We start from the raw sequence: 20,149 nt of genomic DNA, 5'->3' as shown, positions 1-20,149 counted from the left end.
GCGATAAAATACTATTCTTTCAGTGTCACTCTGTGTAGGTTGTTGATGCAATGGTCTGGATCATAAGCGTGACTTACAATCACAAGTGACCCCAGGTTCCCAGTTCCAGGGACTGCTGAAACAAAACGATTAACTGTAAACTGGCTTTTATTTATGGAAAATGGAATGCTTCATTAACAAACATTTTAAATGGGATATGAACAACACATTACAAAACAAATGAGTTCACATTGGATTGAGTGATATAATATGGCAGCAGCTTAAAAAAAAAAAAATTACACTTACAGTAGCCCATAAGTTACAATTAATGGTAACCCTGGGTAACAGATTCAATTCGGTTGCCACCTTGCATTAAAAATTAAAACACATTCAGTAGCGACGGTTGAAACGAGGATCATTAGGTCTGTTTGTTCTCTCCTGGCCAGCAAATCCTTCTCCTTGCATTCCTCCTCCATGCATCATCTGACTTTGGTTGCCCCCTTGCATGAAACCTCCACGCCTAGAAAGCGATCAAGACATTTTGATTTTCTCTTGTGACTCTGGGAGTCTGGCTGATATAATGGGTGTTCTGGGGTGATTTTTTTTCACTTTTCAAGAAGATGCACTACATAAAACCCATGGGAATGTTTTGTTATTCCTTGACATTTAAATAAGGAACCAGATAACTTACACTCCCATAAAATGCTTCTTTCACAAATTTTGAAAGAAGAGATACCCCTTAAGAGGGAAACAAAGTTAACGCTTTTTAAAGTTCTTACCCTGACATGCCTCCACGATGCATCACATGACCAGGTCTGCCTCTACCTCCACCTAAAAAGTTCAAATGCTTCCTTTACATTCACAGTAATAATTTTACTTCATCTCCAAGGATTATAATGCTTGTATTTTCTGCTTTACATAGCACAACTAATGAGCTGTTGTGCAAGAAGCATACCTTGCCATCTCTCATGATCCCGTCCTATCATTCCTCCATCCACGCTGCTCTGCCATGAACGATCTTGATGTCCTTCAAACTTTCGACCGTGATCTCCCCAGTCACGTCCATCCCTGCAAAAGGGTGAAATTCGTACCTTCTCACACGAGCCAGAGCACACGAAATAGATTAAAGTAAAACAACTACTCAAATGCTTTACCAAGGTACATACAAATCTTGTATTTATATTGCTATCTGTTAAGTCAAATCTCAGTAATAAGCCTTCTGTCCAATGCAACTAATATGACAAATAACAAGATTTTCTTAATCTGGTTGATGCTATACTGATGTACCAGGTTGCTCTGAAAATCCATCCTAGCTTGTTGTTTTGACCAGTCAATTTATTTTTGGTGTTTTTCTGTAGGCTGGCTTACTCATGGGCCTTATTAAAAAATAAAAACCACGACACAAAACCTCAAAACACACCCCACACAACCCCAATCTGTAAGCATTTTTTTGACTTGCTTTCCTTTCAAAGGGCTGGTGCTTCCAACAACTACAAACTGGGGAAGAACTGCTATCCTGAAAATGCCAAGCTTTGGAAGTAATGTTAGGTAAGTTTAATTGAAAACAGAAAGACTTTCAGTGTGAAAGGAAATAAAAATCATGCCAAGATGCATGTTTTGACGCACAAAGCAAGCTGAAAAAAGCTACTCATCTGTACTCTATCCAACGGAGAACAGACTCCCAGGTGAAAGTTGGCAAAAAAGAATCTTACTTCTAAAAACTGCATCCCACTTTCACAAAAGAAAATATTCCTTAGGTGCACAAGAAAAAAAATTTTCAGTTAAATACACTAACCGTGACTGCGGGGGCATCCCTCTACTTTCACTCATTCTTCTGTCAGATCCATAGCTACCCCAACTTTCCCGAGAGTCTCGTGAATGACGGTCTGGTCCTCCATGGCGCTCATCTGGATAATGCTAAAAGGCAAAGAATATTTACAGGACTGCCCAAAACGGACTCTTATTTAATTGTTAAAGTTGCTCAACTGTAACTACTCAATCTCAGAATCATTTAGGATGGAAGGGACGTCCTGAGATCATCTAGTCCAACCACCCTACTCAAGCAGGGTCAGCCAGGGCAGGCTGTCCAGAACAGTCTCCCATCAGGTTTTGAGTATCTTCACAGCTGGAGAGTTCACAACTTCCCCATGGAACGTGTTCCAGTGTTTGACTAGCTTCAGGGTTTTTTTAAACAAAACAAAACAGAAAAAAAAAAAAAAAAGTGATTTGTTTTGTCTCCAGATGTGTTCCAGTGTGTCTGCTCATTGACTCTTGTGCTGTTGGTGGGCACTACTGAACAAGACCTGGCTTCATGTTCTCTGTACCCTCCCTCCCATGAGCTATTAACACATGTTGATAAAATAACCCCTGAGCTTTCTCTTCTCCAAGCTGAATGGTCCTAACTCTCTTGCCCTCTCCTCGTGCAAAAGATGTTCCAGGCCCTTAATCATCTTTATGGCTCTGGGCTGCACTTCTTCCAGTAAGCTCTTAGCTTGTACTGGGGAAATCCAGCACTGGACACAGTACACCAGACGGGTGCAGAGTAAAGAGCAAGGATCGCCTCCCCTGACCTGGCACCAATGCTCTTCCTCATGCAGCCGAGGCCATTACTGACCTTTCCCAGGAGGGTGCAATGCTGACTCATGGTCAGCTTGTTGTCCAGCACGACTCCAAGATCCTTCTCTGCAGAAGTCCTTGTCACCTGGTTGGTCCCAGGCACATACTGCTGCACAGGGTTATTCCTCCCCAGGGGCAGGACTCTGCCTTTCCCATTCTTGAATAAATAATATTCCCTCTGCCCAATTCTCCAGCCTATCCGGGTCCCTCTCAGTCTCACAGCTTAACCGTCAGTAAAGGGCACTCGAGGATTCCTTGACTCCACAAAATTAGTCTCTCATTGCTTGAACGTGCCCTGAAGGTCTTTTCCCCGGCCTTCAAAAACGTACAAACATCTCTACTAGTTTTGCTGTTATTTCCATGCAACCTCAGAAGAGGGAATTTTAGGCGTACTTTGTAAATTTGCCTTTTCTACACCATCTTTTGGAATACTCTACCTTTTTGACACAATTCACTGGTTTTGTTTGATTTCTATCAGAATAACTGTATCTAACTTTTATGATAAACAAGCCTGAACTAAATTGCATGTTACTGAGGAAAAGACAACAATCTAGTCATTGATACATATTCTGGGATAAGGAATTTAACTCTTAACTACTGAAATTTAATCTGACACACAGTATAGAAAACCAGAGATTGTAAGAAGTTAAGATTCTCTAGCTTTATAAAGCAACTCACTTGTCCATCCCGATCTCCCATAATTGTCCTCGATCCATCTCTCCTACAAACAGACAATTAAAATCAGATTGTGGTAGTAAAACATACAGCAGTCTATAAAAATCCATCTCCATAACGATGTGGATGAAAAATCCTGCTTCCATGGAGTGCCAACATTATAAAGGGCACACAGCTGGAACATATGGAAACCATGACACATTCTAGATTCCTGGAAAACTCAAGTTAGTCCTAAGGTATAAACCAGAATATTCTTGTTAAGATGCTAGGAGCCTACAATATTATTTAGAATTTTTTCTGAATCCTACAAATGTGTGAAACAGCATTGCAAGCAGAACACTGAACAAGGCCTGGCAGAAGGCTGAACTCATGGCACAGTGCAGATCTCTTCACGGTTATGTAAGAAAAAGTCCACAGCCACTAAGCCACACTTAAAAAAAACAAAATGCAAAGCAAACACACCGCAGAGGCAGCAAAACGTGACATTAAATACAGGCCTGTCTTTTGATTTCAGGCAACACACTGGAGGTATGACACCAACCTGTCTATTGAATGGTCTTGGTAACGGCCACGATCCCTGTGATCAAAATCATGGAAGCGATCCTGGCGACTGAAATCTGAATGGTACCGATCATTCATTGCCATTCGTTTTGCCTCTGGCCAGTACGGATCATCTCTCCTGAAAGAACGAACATACTCATTTCAGTCAAGATAATGACTTTTGATATTGTTCCTTCCTTCCAAACCAGAAGAAAGGTAATTAAGTTCAGAAGGGAGCTGAAAAACCTTAGAGAGGATCGTTTGACTGGGGGTATTAAACATGATCATCTCAATGCAATCAACAGCTGCCGATTAAATGAAGCTGAGAACACACGGATAGATTTTTATAGCACAGGCTGGTGAGACAGAACCTGGCAGCAATGTTTTCCATTTGCATCATTGGTATTTGCTGTATTTACCTGCCATCTATGTCATATGGTCTTCTCATGGCAGACCGACGTTCTTGTTCATAGCGCAGCTGCTCATGCTGGCGTCGCAGCTCTTCTCTTTCTCGCTGAATGCGATCTTGTTCTCTTCTCCTTTCGTGCTCTATGTGCATTCGTTCTCTTTCCAGTCTTTCTCTTTCCATCCGTTCTCGTTCAAGACGCTGCCTTTCAATTTCTAGTCTCTCACGAGCAATCTCAAGTCTCTCCCTTTCTTCTCGTTCCCGGATAGTCTGCAGGTGCTGCTGCCTCTCCCGACGCTCACGTGTGCTATTTTAACAGAAACAGAAGGTTACACATCTAATACCTCAACAAATAAAGGAAGGTAAAAAGGAAAAAAAAAAAAGAAAAAAAAGAAAAAAAGAGGAAGAAGTATTAAAAATTAAAGCCACAGTGACTGCAAATTTGTGGCATCTCCTTGAAATTATACCTGAGGATGGAGTGGCAGGGAGGGCACGGAGGGAAGACACTCAGCATACATATGAACTGCTTGGGAGACTGATCATATTACTCTCACAAAACCCACCTGTGGGGGCAAATAATCCTGTATGGTCAGGAGAATTTGAATCCAAATGCCCCAGGCTCATTCCTTCTACTCAAATAAAATATCCAACTCTGAAGCAGCCAGAATGGTATACTGCATAATGTAACTCCACTAAGGCTCAGAAATCTACCTGTGAGGGAGGAACTTTCTTCCTCTCCAGTAAGACTCGTGAAAACATTTCCCCCCTGTCCAATTCAACTTACTTTAGGCAAGTAATGAAGTTTTGTAATGTGTGGAAATTGTTTTAATGTGGAATTCAGGTCAGAGTTTTAGCAAGGAATCTGAAGCATGGCTACTACCACATTTATCCTGTATTAAACATCATGAAAACAGAAATAAACCCCTACCCAATACCTGAATTAGGTTCTTAAAAGATACAGTGTGGAAACTTTGCTGGGTTGCTGGAAAATCCCCTTCTCTACAGACACAATGTATTTACATACAGAAATAATCATCTTGTTTTATTTCAAACAATATGGTGACTTTGAATGCTATGACAAGACAAGATCTCATTCTGAGAAAGAAACTTTTCTCCTGATCTTTCCCTGTATATTTGTGTGTGGCAAGTTTAGAATCATCATTTCACCTCTACGGTAATACTTAGCTAAGGAAAGCAGCACACTTCAATCAATCTAAACCATAAAATCTACAAAATGGAACAAGAACAAAAACCAAACTGCAACATTTTCCCCCCCAAACACAATTTCAAGCTTAGTTCTAGAAGTCAGTAATTGGAGCTTTCCCCATTCAAAAGATATGTGACCCACAAATGTGTAACAAATTACAAGTACAAAGACAAATTAACCCCCCTTTTATTTCTATATTGATTTTAATAAAGTTATATTCATTCTAGAAAATTTATTATTATTTTTTTCCCAAAAAAAATTCACTGTTGCTCTTACCGGCGCTGCTCTGCCTCCCTCATTTTTCGCTGGGCTTTAATTTTGTCAAATGGCACAATGCCTTGTCTCTCTCTGCTCTCCGATTTGCGATCCTGGCTCTTAATGCTCTGTATTTAATATTGAAGTAGAGAAACTTAATGGAGCACATTTATAAAACAAGAACTATCACAAACAATACTCAAAGCAACATTTCCATTCATACACATTATGTCTCAAAGCTTGGTCCCTGAATTTTTCAAAAATACTCTTCTTTTTTAACATTACAGATACACCATGTATTAACACGGTAATACTTAGCGTCCTGCATTTGTTTGGCAGGATTTAATTGCTGAATATGGTATCATCATTAAAAAAGGCATTTTAATAATTTAGATCTACATCCACATTATAGAAACTCTAACTGGACCGACTGGTGGGCTACATATAGCTTGGCAGAATCCCCTATTTGTTTCTAAGGACAACTGACATGCCTCCCATGCAGAAACATTACTTACTCTGTCTTTTGACGTAGTTGATGTTTTCACACTAATAACAGGTTCTCCTTTGGATTTATCCATTACTACTGTTCTTTCTGTTCCTTTACTTCCTAAATAAATCACAGATTGAGGGGAAAGAGAGATGGAAAAAAACAATCAAACTACATAACCGACACCATTCATCACCATGCCACAACTTACGTTTCTAAAATGTGAATATGGGCATTTAACCCTCTCTTCAAAAAACCTTATTTTCACTAAACCTATTCCAGGTGCTTCTGTTAAGGATGACACAACATCACTCTCCCTCCCACCTCTTTATACTTTCTGGATTTCCAGCTAAGAACTGGAAATAATTCTAGAACGCTGTAATTAATTATTCATACTTCATATCTTTAACTGAAAAAAAGAATAGCCAAATTACCTGACTTTATAGTTTTAGGTTGATCTGATGAACCAGACTTCAGTTCATCTTTATCTTTTTTTTCCTTTTCATCTTTGTCTTCTGTCTTTTTAGGATCATCTTTTTGGTCAGATTTCTCATCTCTTTTAACACTGCCAGGTCTATATATAGATAATGACATAGATTAGACTAATACAGAGTAAGAGAAAAGAAAACTAAAGGAGACTGCTAGCAACACAGTAACGAAGTAGAATTCTGATGTGGTAAGACAGTCATAAATAGATTTCGTAAGATTTTTCTTCTACAACTTCCTATGCCATAACATGGCAATCAGTCCATGCCGTGCAGTTGTCATAAAAACTTGGCCATGATTCAGATATCTGAACTTGAGGCGAAAGAAAAAATTCACCCCCCCATGTGCTCAACATCGACAAAGTTTCTTACACAACATGACAATTATGAAGGGCCAATGTGAACCACTCTTCTCGCTCAACTAGGTGAAATAAAGGCAAAAAACTTCTCAGCAAATAGCATTTAATAGGAGTTCTGGCTCAAGAAGATAATTAAAGCAAAGGACATACTGTCTTATTCATACTCCTAGTGTCTTTTCCAGGTACTTTTAGTAATGCTAGAGTGAAAAAGTATAGCGCTGAAGAGGAACATGTTCTAGAAACAGGATCTTGGACAACTGATCTTTAACTGTCCATGACCACCAGCACCTGAGAAAGCCCTATTCCAATGAGAGAAAAATTTAATGGAGAAACAGTGACATACTGATCAAAATTCTTAAAATGGCCTTTCCTATAGATTTATGACATGAAAGCACTGGAATCTTTACTAAACCTCAAAAATAGCTAAGTTAAAAGGTATGCTTGAAAATGCAGCTTTCCAGTGCCTGCCTTGGAGCTAATAACAGAAATGAGTTAAGTTACACACTGAATATCAATAGATCTTGTAGTAAAAGATGGAAAAATGCATGTCACTCTTTTTGAATATCTGTCACAGAAATTCTTACTGTTACTTTGTTTTTCCTGACAAATCAGCATAGAGTGAAGAGCAAAACACCTTTGGATAAGAGATTTTTTAGAACCGTACCTCTCGCTGACTGTTTCTTTCTTGGCTTCATTCTCTTTTTTGTCACTTGGCTTCTTCCCAGCTGGTTCATTTTTTGCCTGAAATTTATTTTGCACATCATCAGCTGAGAATGTGGTCTCGATCATTTGTACAATCTGATGGTAACGGGGTATCTTTGTGGATGACTACTCACTTTTTCTACAGAAATTATTTTTCCATGTAACTCTGTTTTGTGGAGGTGAGTAATACACTTTGTCGCTTCCTCGGCTGTAGACATTGTAACAAAGCCGTAACAGCGAGCACCAGGACTGCGAGCATTGGTGACCACTTTTGCACCTACCACCTGTCCAAAATAAAGTCCAAAATAAAGAGGTATTACACTCGGTGTAACAACTGCCTGCGACTTAACAGGAAGAAGTACAAGCTCCATTTCTGCTCTGTTTTATTCCTGTCCATCATCATTCAGGAAACTTCTGTTTTTAAGAGATTAACAAATACGGAAGGAACATTGCTTGGAGCTAATGATACTTCTATTGCCAAGCAATGCTGCAAAAGCTGAATCAATAGATGGGAGCCAAAGACTGAATTCTGTTCTGAAGAAAGCCCTTAAAATAAAATAAAGAAACAACAACAAAAAAAGAAAGGCTAACTTCACATCATTTTGCTTAATTATAAAGGAGTAAAAACCTAATAAAAATTTGTAAGCCAATTTCCACCCATGCTAATGCTCCACTAAGTCCCATCACCCCTCAAAAAATATTTTCATGTCACTGCCAAGAGGCAGACCCACAACATTATCTACAATCCTGTTTAAGAAGCAGGAAGTTTCCCCAAAAAGTGTAATTCGAAAAGACCACATAAACCACCCGTTTTCATAAATGGTGCTTACTTATGCTCTCACGTATTCAATACAGCTCCCTTTGTATTACAGAAATCAATGCTATTTCACAGAGTTGTCATATCATAAAGTACAGCTGAACAAAGAACATATATTTGAGCATCTGATTTATTGCAGATGTACATCTACTTCTAGGAAGCTTTACACCTGCTAATACTTCAAAGAAAATAACAGTAATTTTATTTAAACAACTAAACATTACTATGGCATCTAAATAGAAGCAAATACTAGGTTGGCTGTCACACCGTTTTTAATTACGTTTAAAATTTTGCGGTACATCTCTGTGATCTATATTCCAGGTTACTAGATGGATTCTGAACAAATAAATGGAAGGAAAGTACTGCATTTCTATTGTTACAAGGAATGTTAAAAAGATTTTACTAGTCTCATGACTCTCAAACAAACTCAGAGCTGTACTATGCTTAATCCATTTTTGTACCTATTTGTATAGTCACATTTAAATTCTGGAATATTTTCATTAGTTAAACATTCAATAGCAGACTGCTGGCACATACAGTTTTCTTTTACTACAATCTGCTGACAGTCATCTTTAAATAGGCTTCAAAAGTTTAACAAAAATCCTTACTGATGTCTCTGACATCAGTCTTCTATTAAACTAGCTCTTTCAATTTCCCAACTGACAGGGAGATTTAACTTGCCATTTTATCTATCGTTAAAAACAAGTGCAGGACACACCACTCACCTCCCACCCCCTGCAAACCAAACCAAACAAAAACCCACCCAAAACTACCCGAACAAGTGCTTTTTAAAGCAACTGCTAACTCTAGACAAAAATAAAACTTCAGGTACCATGGCAATTCTCAAGATATTCCCCAATAATTATGTTTCAACATACAACCTATGTTTTACTTAGTCCTAAAGAAATATTTAACAAACAACACTAAATTCACTGTTGACTGTGAATTCCCAGTGGGTGAAAATACTATACTACAGCCCAGGAGGCAGAAGTATATGTAAACAGTCACTGACTGTTTCAAATAAAGGACAGTCAATGGAATTTTATACCTGTTTGGAAGTGAGCAACAGAATAAAAAAAGCAGCTGTTCAGTGTTTGGCAATTTTCTCCTTGATATCCCACAATATTTTTGATAATTTGATTCCTTTCACTAGTATTTTCTGTGACAGGAGCTTAAGAAGTCTTATTAAGACAATTTCAAATTAAACCAAACCAAAATAAAATTTAAAACCCCTTACCTTCCCGTATTTGCTAAACAGATTCTTCAAATCTGTAGCTCTGGTAGTGGAAGCCAGTCCACTCACCCAAAAGTTTCTACCAGAACCGCTAGCAGTGCGACCTAATAAGGAAAACAAACAAAACTAAAACATACCCAAAATCCTCATTATTTTAGCAACTACTTCTGCATTAAAAAAGGAGCAGTTCCACAAGTCTTTTATTTTCTTTTTAAATCACAGAGCAAGTGAAATGCAACGCATAACATTCTCCCCCATGATTCACATTCCGGAAGGCAAGTAGTATTACAAGTCCAAAAACTTTAAATTTCAAGCTTTGATACATGCAACTGAAGTATATTATGTCATTCTTCAAGACACTGGACTAGAGCATCTCTAAAGTAACTGGTTCCTTAGAATGTGCCTGGATAGATCCCAGTAACTCTGCACTTACAGGAAAAGACAAGACCTGCCGGCGTTGTGGGAATGGTGTTAGTACCCACGTACGCTCACGCCTTGCCCTCCTTACCCCCTTGACTCCAAAGGAATGATGATGGGATGCAGATTCCCTGTGCCTCTCAAGGAAAGACACGCACCATAAAGAAAGCAAGAAAACTTCTCTTTCTGCCTACAGACATTCCACAGTTGGGGTATGAAGCCTGTGACTTCAAGTTACAGGAGTCAGAGAAGACCTAGCTTGCTTTAACTATGCAAGAACTACAGAACACCATCCAATCTGGCATCTAAACTAGAAAGGTAATTTTAGAAATGGCTATGTACTTGTAATGTCTGAAAACCCAATGTCTAGTGATTAAAAAGTGTTTGAACTGAACTCCAGGTTTTAGTGTCTGCATTTCAGCAGGAAGCACTTGGGGAAGGATACTGTTTCCAATCTCCTCTGAAATGCCTTTTCTGTCCTTTTATCAGACTTGGTAGTGTTCAGTTCCACAGCTTCAGTGAATGGAGTGAAGCAGGTTTCAGTCCAGCTACCTGATTGCAAATCATCTGCCTTTTTTTTTTTTTTTTTTTTTGTGATATACAGAATTTCTCAGAACTGCTGTCACTGAGGGCAGACGTTTCTTCCGGAACCTTTCTAAAATGCTTTTATTTGGGTGTCTTTCCATCTCTTACTTCCTGATAATTTTTGTCCTTGTCTCAACCGTGACCTTAGCACTGAGAACACTGTTGTTAATATTTATACAAGTTCCCTAGGAAAGTATGCAATCGTCTGTGTCAATCTCTTTAAAAAACAAAACAAAACCAAAAAAAAGAGAGGCCTTTTGTATAAAGGAGACTAATTCTACACCTGCCATCTTCCAGCCTCAAGAACTGCATGGACAGAGGTGTGCAAACACATGGGAGATACGTTCTCTTGTTGTTTCAAAAAGCTGAGCTGTACACTTTGATGCTTCTACTCCACACGCTTCCTGTAGTATTTTAAAACTGCCACCTGCAGTTATGCTGCCATCCTGGAGAAAGAGAAAAATGAGCACTTTCTTCTTACTGATGATTTTTTAGTACCTTAATGTCCTTTGTAAGCAAACTTCAACTAGTCTTAACATACCCAGGTTTTGCCTTCCCATAAGACTTAAAGAGGTGTTCCTGCAATGGCACTGCACTTCCAAGACAGACAGGAACTGTAAAATCTTCTCTAACTTAGAAACTAGAACGATGTGGATATTGGGAGCCAACCCTCACCACTGAAGACATCTTTCAGATATGTGTAAATCTACTGACAAGTCCACCAGACTTATGAGCTCATAAATTTCTTTTTCTACACTCTTATTAAATACAGGTCTCATAATGAACGCATGGAAAATAGAAAACTCGTCCTAAATAAAATCCTTTCATACTGGTGTGGAAATAGCAATATATGAGTCAGAACTGACTTGTACATAGTTCTGTACCTTTCTTCCAGCTCAACTGCTTTGCTCTGCATGCAGAGTTACACGATCAAGTAGCTACCTCTCCCCAGTGCTGTTTTCTAAGCCAGAAAATGATATAAACAAATGTTACGGAACACAGCACATCCTTTGGAGAAAGGTATGCAGGGGCAAGGTAGTTTGCAGACACCCAAGTCCCTGAAGGCTGTTTTAAATGCATACCTCAAGAAGAGTTTTCCCAGTTCACAAAAAAACACATGCTGAAGTCCTTGGCTAAATGACAGCATCCACAAAGCACTAAATATTCCGAAGTAAGAGAACACGAGATTACAGACTGTGAGCAAGAGGTAAATCCTAATGGAGCTGACTGTGAGGTCCAGTAGCTTGCACAAACAGGTATAACCTCAGATCTTGGAAAAAGTAGCTGACAACAAACTCAGTCTGTGTTGTAAAACCCAATTAACACCAAACAAATTCTTCCTGTTCAGTCAGTAGACAGATCTCATCATGAGTTACATGCCTATTATAGGAACTGCTGGAACTTGCATGCTTAAGAGTGCTGAACTACCTGCCTGCAGTATATATGTTAAAATTCAGTTTGAAAATCTGCACTGGTCAGACAGGAGAGAACAGAGAGGTGGGGTGAGCTGCAAAGACTCAGCAGCTTGATGTATAAAAAGGAAGAACTGGATGAGAAGAAGGAGCAGGCACTTGACACTGTTGAACAACAAATTTTCATCTTGCTTATGACACATTTGCACTGTAAATAGGATCTGCACGGACAAAGATTTAATAACATCAATCTAACTTGAAGACAACGTTATGCTGTAAGTTTTGGGTGGCATTTAAATACATGAATACTAGATTCCAAATTATTTCAGAACAGAAGACAGTATGAAGACCCATAAGCGTCTAGTAAAGCAAACACAATTGCGACAGGCTCTCGACTCCCTAACAGCTGTTGGTAAGCATCTTCAGCACAATGAAGGACATATTTGCCATGAATTAATGTCTACCTTTGAAGATCAAGATACAAACAAAAGGGTACGACACAGATAACCTATAGAAAAATGCATAAAAAGAAAATAGTTTTTGGCCTAGATTAAAAAAAAAATATCCAGAAAGAGGTGAATAATTTACGGTATTTGACAACCGCACACATTCCAACCCTTCTCTACTGAAATTCCCCATCCAATACAAAACCAGTTTCTCCAAGCAATCATTATTTTTTTTTTATAAGAAACATACCTTTCTCATCCTTTGAGATTATCTTTGTATCTCTGTCCTCCTCAACAGGGCTAAAGACAAAACACCACATTATTCAAGTCAGAAATAAAAGTGACTAACTATAAATTATGAAAAATGCTAAAATTAAATACCTACCAGAAAATATGTTGCAAATGAAAACATACCTTTGTATACTTGATTTAAGAAATCTGACAAGAAATAATGCAGTCAGATCCTTAAACAGACATATTAGGAAGACGTTTACAAATAAGAGCAATTTAAGGAAACAACCTTTGAAGGTTGAGGAAGGAAAGAAATCAAACCCTCTGTGTTTAAAAAAAAAAAAAAATACCTGCACATGGAGAAACAAAACAGACTCTTTAGGAACAGGCTACAATTTCATCAGTCTCGGTGGCCAATTGAAGGAAACAGCTTATGCGCATCACTTAACGACCAATGAAAAAAAGATAGCATCTGGTCTATAACGGAGAAAAAACAAACCTCTTTTTCTGATCACCGCCCTCACTGGTTGAGGACTCTTTAGTGGCAGGGGATTCCTCAGAATTAGCTTTCTCTTCTGTTTTCTTGGCATCTTCTTTGCTATCTTTGGCTTCGGGACCTGGGCCTTTTTCCGCTGTTTCCCCACTAGAGGCTTCCAGGCCTTGGGAGCGTTTGCTACTCTGATCGCTTAGGGTCTCTACTACTAAACATTCAGAGTCCGCGTTCTCTTCCTCTATTGTCTGTTCACTTGTCTCCCCTTTTGCTACAACTAAACGCTTTGCTTCCTTCCTTGCCATAGCTTGTGCCGATTTGCTGTCCAAATCTAAAGCATCTTCCTCCAACTGAGTGGCAGCAAGAGCGTCCTCTTCCTCTGCTAGCCTCTTGCCTGGCACCACGTTACTTGCTTCCTGTGCATGTGGCCGCTCCGCTTCGGAAGTTTCTTCGTTAAGGAGCTCAGATTTACAAGTTTCCCCCAAAATGTCGAGTATTTTCTCATTTTCTACGGATTTAACAGGAATAGAATGGCACAAGATTTAATCACCAGGGAAATACAGCAATCACAAATGTGGAACTGGCATGGCTGCCACACTAACACCAAGAGAACTTCTAAGCTACACAGAGATTGGAAAACCCTAGTGTACACAGTGTTAAAAGTACTACGCTAACTGCTCTCTGACAAACTACCACATCAGCCCTAAAGTGTTAACAGGGAAGAAAAATGCCCCCACAGATTTAACAAAAACCTTCTGGCTGATCCTTGATATTCTTCACGAAATCATTCAGCTCTGTTTCTTCTCTAGTTAGCTTCCAGAGTCCGAGATGCTTAACTGAACGTATCAAGGCACTGAGGGTTCAATTTTTAAATTTCTGTGAAATTCTTTTAGCAGACAGTCCAACATGAGAACTGGGCATCTTCTGATGGTGCATGAGTGTGTTTGCAGTCCAGAAAGTGAAAAGTATCTGTATGAAATTCCCATGAAGAAACTCTCTTCTTTCTTCTGTATCCAGTAACTAATCTTTACATTATAATGCCCTACAATATCTTTTTACTGCTTTTACTGCTCTCTACTTAGTAAGAGTTAAGGTATGTGCGATATCACAAGATCTGTTTACAAGTAGAATCTTTAGCTTTTAAACTGTGATTAACTTCTCTAAATCCATTTATGTAGCTTAACAGGTTTTTAAACCATTTCATTTCACTGAAAATATTTCAAAGATGACAAGCATCACTTCACAGATCTGGGGATATGATTGGGTTTCCAATCTCTATGACCCTGCATGATCTGGATTGTCCATCATAAAAATAATGCAAATTATGTTTGTTTGCTTCTTTTTTTAATAGTTAATGGTTTAAAAAGTATTAGTTGAAAAGACAGGAATATGTTTTTCTTTAACAGTACCTGGCTCCAAGTGCAGCTTCTCCATTTTCTGTTTGGGAAAATAAACACAGAATGAGGATTTTATAAAATGTATTTCATAACACAGAACAGCAGCCCCCCGCCCAATCCCAAGACTGAAAACCACACAAATTCACCTACTACGTTAAACACTTTTTTTCACCAGCCACTGGAACTCAGTATTTTATACCGGTAACTTTTCTAGCACGTTAAAGCCAAATCAAAGTATCAGCCGCAACTGCATTCTCATACCTAACTTGGAATGTTAAAGAGACCAATAAAGTATCTTTGTGAACTGCATCAATGGCAGAGTATAAAAAACACCCAGCTACTACTTGATATAATCAGCAAGAGAAATTTGCCACAAAATTGGAAGTCTTGATAGCTGACTGAAAAGTAGGGAAAAACCACAGGACGTTCTCATTTGACAGACTGTATTCCAAGCAAGATCACGTCTGTCTTGGATTCTGTTACAATTTCACATTACTATCACATTTTCTTTTTTGTAGCATGAGCATAGAGTGAAAACTGATAATAACGATCTGAAATACAGCTACATTTTCAATTTACCTTCATTTCAATTAAATCTGAAGAAGAGGCATCTAAACTGTTTTCAATTTCATCATAATCTCCCTAAAAGAGTAAAAAAGGAATTATAGCATTTCTTACAAAAAGTAACATTAGCTTACGGAGAAGTACAACTGTATTCCATTTTCCCTAGCAATAATATGAGAAGTATTTTTTTATTTGACACATTTCAATTGATTGTGACCCAAGAATGAGGAGCAACATTAGAATATTCTTGATAATTAAATACCTTTCTCCAGTTACCTTTCATTTTAATTTCAACACAACATTGTCTATTTCAAAGCTACTCTTATTTAGAGAGGAAATGTATTTCACATTTCTGTGGTTACTGTACATAACACGTTTTTCCATTTCTTTACTACTTTAGTTTCTAACTGAAAAAAGAAATTAGAAAGGCAACTGACTTAGGTTTCTACCCTTCCAAAAACAAAACATGTCCCCAAAATCTTCCTTCCTCAAGAGCTGATGGTAAGACTCAACCAAAGATCACTGGTTACATGATTCACAACAGCACTAATTTACAGAGCACCACAAAATCGTGTTTCAGGTTAACTGGATGTTGTTGCAATGACCCTCTTTTCAGAAGGTAAATGATAAAAAAGTTCAGACAGACAACACAGGCCTAAAATAAACAAACAAACAAACAAAAAACCATAAGGAGGCATGGAAGGACAGTATGTTCCATTTTCGGAGTGAACAGCCTAAAATGAAAAAAAAAACCCACAAGGATCCAAGGAAGTGTAATATTTGGGCAGTGAATGTAACATATAGAATATATACTGTTCATTCAGCAGCAGGAGACTGTGCTGTCTGTAAAAGACATTGCAAGCTGCTCTCAAAACGAAGTAAAAAACCTGGCAATGTCAGAACAGGGCAATACAAAATACATTAAGATCTTCTTATTTTATTAATCTTTTGAGAAAACTGTACAAGAGAAATTCTTTAAACCAGAGCGTTATTTCTGCAGAAAAGATTTCCAAATTATCCGTGAGCTGAAAACTTATTTCTCTCTCTCTCCATATATATATAAATACCTAGACGGCTGGGTGTATGCATATATACACTTAAACACATTAAAGGTAAGAGGGAACACCAAAACTAATGAATTACTTTCAATTCCAAGTTTCTTCCACTGCAAGCAAAGATGTAACTGCAAGGCAAAGAAGGCAGTCTACTGTGAATATTTCAAGCCTCTGCTAGGTCCAAGAATATTCAACACTTAAGAGAGCAGGACATGAGAGCTGTTAATGTGAAATAGAACCCATATCACCTTCATGTCCCTATATTCTATTACACTGAAATAACTTGTGCATGTTCTGCTTACTAATACCTTCTGAAAATTCAGAGACCTTTACTCACTTACCTCGTTTTCTGTTAGCTGATCTGGAAGTTCTTTCATTTCTGCTTCAACATTATCTTTATTATCAGACAGAGAATCAAGAATATTATCAGGACTATAGTCTTCTCCACAGTCTACAGCACTGCCGTTATCTATTTCAGCTTCATCTAACACACTAATATCCATCATGTCAATATCTTGCAAGGTATCCAGACTTGCTTCGATATCCTCCTACAGAAAGACAAAGGGTAGACGTGCATTTATTGTGGGTTAAGTGATGCATATTCTCAGTAATTATCAGCAATCATGATTTCACTTACCTGCCCATCCCTAGAGTTTTCTTCTAGTCCGTTGTCTTCAACACCTTCTTCTTCTGGTTTTCTTCCTAACAACAGTATAACTTAAGTAAGATATAGCACTAAATTTCATAACGTGTAGTCTTTGCTGAATTATCTATTCAACATTGAGTCCGTTTCAACAAATAATCATGGAGACCCTGGATTCAGAAGTCCAGGTCTGTCTGGGTATAATGAAGGATGACTTCCCACTCCATACAAGCGAACAGTGTGAGCATGAACTAGTAGTAGCACAGCTACATTTTTCAGCAGCTACAGTCCTCTCATTCTACAACACTTCAATACCTAGAAAGACAACACTGTCCAGGAAGGTGTTCCAGTTAAAAGAAATACCCTATCACTGTTACAAAAAGCCTCCCTTCTACCATTTAAATAATTAAACTGATTTAGAATCAGTCTTCAGTTTGAAGATCTTGGACATGCTTAGGCACACCTGTCACCATCAAACTTGTATCACTACCCAAAAACAACTGCTCTTTCTGTTTCTACCCTATTATCTTAAAGGAAACAGCTTAAAAATGTAAGTTTCAGACAGTATCTTTAAAGAATTGGTTATGAGCAATTCAAATAAACCACACATACCATGTCCTGCACAGTATTTAAAGTTTTTGAAGCAAAATATACTTAAATCACTAACGAGCTATTTTGGAACAGTTTATTTTCAAAACAACGTGGTTATAGAATGAAATATGACAGTAACAAAAGTAATATGCATTTGTTATTTGTGCAACAATAGCTCTAATTATTCCCACTGTAATTTCTCACATGTAAAAACATATCCCAATGGTGATGGAGGTTCAAGGGCTTCTATGAAAAAAGGAAAACATATATAGTTATGGCAAGGAAATTACAACCCAGGGTGTTGTGGAGACACCTTAATATACCTTAGCAGAGCTTTCCACAGGAGCTTATGCTGCAGCTGCTTGCTTTGTACCTGACACAATTCTACTCACAGTCACAAGTACAGAAACACCTGCAACTTATGGTCTCATCAACAGATTTCAAGATTTGCTGCTAACAGAAGCATTGGTAGGCATCATATTATCATTTAAAACCTGTCATTGCTCACTAATGCAACAGAGTTTTACTGTTTTCCATAAGGGAGAAAGAGAAAGCATTTCCCCCCAAGTTAAACTAATGAAACAAAGAAATCAACATTGTATGTGCACTTCTAGCTACACTGAAACAGAGATACTGTAATTGTTCAGGTTCCATACCTTTGCTAGTTCTTTTTGGCATTCTCTTGTTGGTCAGTTCTGAAGCCACAGGGATTTCATCAGGATCTCCTCCTTCGTCCTCAATGGCCTATCGGAGACAGCAGTATGACACCTCTTGTATTGCTCATTCATGTGCATTTGTACTTGCTTTGGATGAGATATAAATTTCTTCACAGTAGCTTGTATGGAGTTATGTTTTGGATTTGTTCAGAGAAGTGTTGATAACACATGGATGTGCCAGTTACTGCTGACCAGTGCTTGCACAGCATCAAGGCCTTTTCTCCTTCTCACGCTGCCCTGCCAGCGAGCAGGCTAGGTGTGTACAACAAGCTGGGAGGGTACACAGCTGGGACAGCTGACCCCAACTGACCGAAGGGATATTCCATACCATATAATGTTGTGCTCACCAATAAAACCAGTGTGGGTGTTTAGTGAGACTGCCATTACTTGGGGAATGGCTCAGAATTGGTGAGCATTTTCTTTTATATCACTTGCTTTTCCTCTTTTTCCTCTGGGTTGGTTTTTTTTTTTTCCTTCCATTTTTTAAAATTATTAAACTGTCTTTATCACAATCGATGAGTTTTCTCTCACTTTTACCCTTCAAATTCTCCTCCCCATCCTGCTGGGGAACGAGTGAGCAGCCATGTAGTGCATAGCCGCCTACTAGGGTTAAACCACGACAGTATTTTTAAGGATTTGTTAGATGGAAACATCAGTGCCTCACCCTAGCTCAGGTCATACAGCCAGGCAGCCGTATCAGCCCTTAGAAAGGCTGAACATTAAGGTGGTGTAACACAACCCACAGCCAAATCAAGCTATGGTTGAGGAGCAAAGTCGCCCTCATCTGTAAACAAGGCTCCCTGTTGGCAGATAAGCACTTCAATGGTATAAAGCGGAGTGACTGCTACAGGAACTCCAGCACATCTGACAGGATTTTTTTTCTCAAAGTGCAAGTTTATTAGAACCCATAAAAGGGCCAGGATCGACTATGCTGTTCTGGCCTTGTACAAGTCTGTGAAAATAAATTCCGGAGAGAGGGAGTCAGGTGGCGCATGTGAAGAGAAAGCAAGAGAAAGCGGGGGATAGGGAGCGCGGGTGCGCTGGGGGAATGGGAGAGGGGAGCGGGGAAGGCCGCGTGCGGCAGGGCCGAGGAGCGAGGGAAGGGCCGGGCCCCGCGGAGCGGAGCGGGCCGGAGGCAGGCCGAGGGGCGGGCGGGGCCCGCAGGCCGCAGCCGGTCCACGCTGGGTCTTCGGAGCGCTAGCAAGAAGCGGCGCAGCGGCGGGGCTGCCGGCGGCCCCCGCAAGGGCAACGGCTCGACAGCGGGCCCAGGAGAGGGGTACGGTGGCGTTACAGGTCACCCCGCGGCTGCTCGGGGCCGGCACCGCCGCCCGCCACCCCCGCTCCCCTCAGGGCCCCTCGGCGCGGCAGCCCGGGGCGCCGGGCCAGGCCCCGAGCGCGCATGCGCCGGGCGCCCCAGGCCGGGGACAAAGGACCCGGATGACACCTCCCCCTCCGCCGCCCCCTCTCCCGCCGGGTTCGCGCCTCACCTTCCTCAGCCGCTCCATCAGCACGCTCTTGTTGCCGCTGCTGTCGAGGTTACGGCGTTTGAGCTCGGCGCGCAGGTCGATGACTCGCAGCTCGCTCAGCCGCCGCGTTTCGGGTTCCGAGCCGAGAGCCGCGGCCCCACCAAGGGATGTGAAGTCCCCCAGCCCGGCCGCTGACTGACTCTCCGCCATCAAGGCTCCTTCGGTATTCCGCCTCGAGCCCGAACGCACGGAAGAATATGGCACAATCAAGCAGCTAACCTTGCGATCACGGCACAAAATGGTGGGGAGGCCAGGACGCGCCGAGGGGAGGGGGAGGGAGCCCGCTCCGCGCAGGCTCGGAGCGAAGGGCGCCG

General features: G+C 40.0%; 2 protein-coding genes across 3 annotated transcripts in view; one reads left to right on the top strand and one right to left on the bottom strand.

Moving 5' to 3' along the window:
* MICOS13 (mitochondrial contact site and cristae organizing system subunit 13) overlaps positions 1-10,321 on the top strand; it is a 22,828-nt gene extending 12,507 nt beyond the window's left edge. Inside the window, exons 4-5 of one of the 2 annotated variants that reach the window (XM_056336669.1) lie at positions 1,452-1,527; positions 9,985-10,321. In XM_056336669.1, the coding sequence (XP_056192644.1) occupies positions 1,452-1,527; positions 9,985-10,045 (137 nt within the window). In that variant the 3' untranslated portion in view covers positions 10,046-10,321. Of the gene's footprint in view, positions 1-901; positions 1,031-1,451; positions 1,528-9,984 lie in introns of those variants that run through there. The other variant, XM_056336671.1, reaches the window with a different exon arrangement.
* LOC130148244 (scaffold attachment factor B1-like) lies at positions 130-20,136 on the bottom strand. The gene is made up of 21 exons (XM_056336665.1): positions 19,797-20,136; positions 18,250-18,337; positions 16,997-17,061; positions 16,701-16,907; positions 15,320-15,382; positions 14,753-14,780; positions 13,353-13,851; positions 12,873-12,922; positions 9,766-9,866; positions 7,846-7,995; positions 7,674-7,750; positions 6,600-6,739; positions 6,194-6,285; positions 5,700-5,806; positions 4,230-4,523; positions 3,812-3,949; positions 3,274-3,316; positions 1,775-1,896; positions 935-1,047; positions 759-810; positions 130-499 (listed from the first exon to the last, which is right to left on the bottom strand). The coding sequence occupies exons 1-21, from the start codon at positions 19,983-19,985 to the stop codon at positions 370-372; spliced, it is 2,748 nt and encodes a 915-aa protein (XP_056192640.1). The 5' UTR covers positions 19,986-20,136; the 3' UTR covers positions 130-369.
* Between the last annotated feature and the right edge of the window lie 13 nt (positions 20,137-20,149).

The sequence above is a fragment of the Falco biarmicus genome, chromosome 4 (genome assembly GCF_023638135.1).
Source record: "Falco biarmicus isolate bFalBia1 chromosome 4, bFalBia1.pri, whole genome shotgun sequence".
Taxonomy (NCBI): Eukaryota; Metazoa; Chordata; class Aves; order Falconiformes; family Falconidae; genus Falco; species Falco biarmicus.
This window is presented reverse-complemented; position numbering and strand designations above follow the sequence as displayed.

What these genes read in the sequence shown, in the direction of transcription:
- LOC130148244 (XM_056336665.1), bottom strand. Translation starts at nt 19,985, where the DNA reads ATGGCGGAGAGTCAGTCAGCGGCCGGGCTGGGGGACTTCACATCCCTT. An exon ending in CAACTACGTCAAAAGACAGA is followed by an intron (nt 5,807 to 6,193) that starts GTAAGTAATGTT and finishes TATTAAATACAG; the next exon opens with AGCATTAAGAGCCAGGATCG. An exon ending in CCATATGACATAGATGGCAG is followed by an intron (nt 3,950 to 4,229) that starts GTAAATACAGCA and finishes TCGTTCTTTCAG; the next exon opens with GAGAGATGATCCGTACTGGC.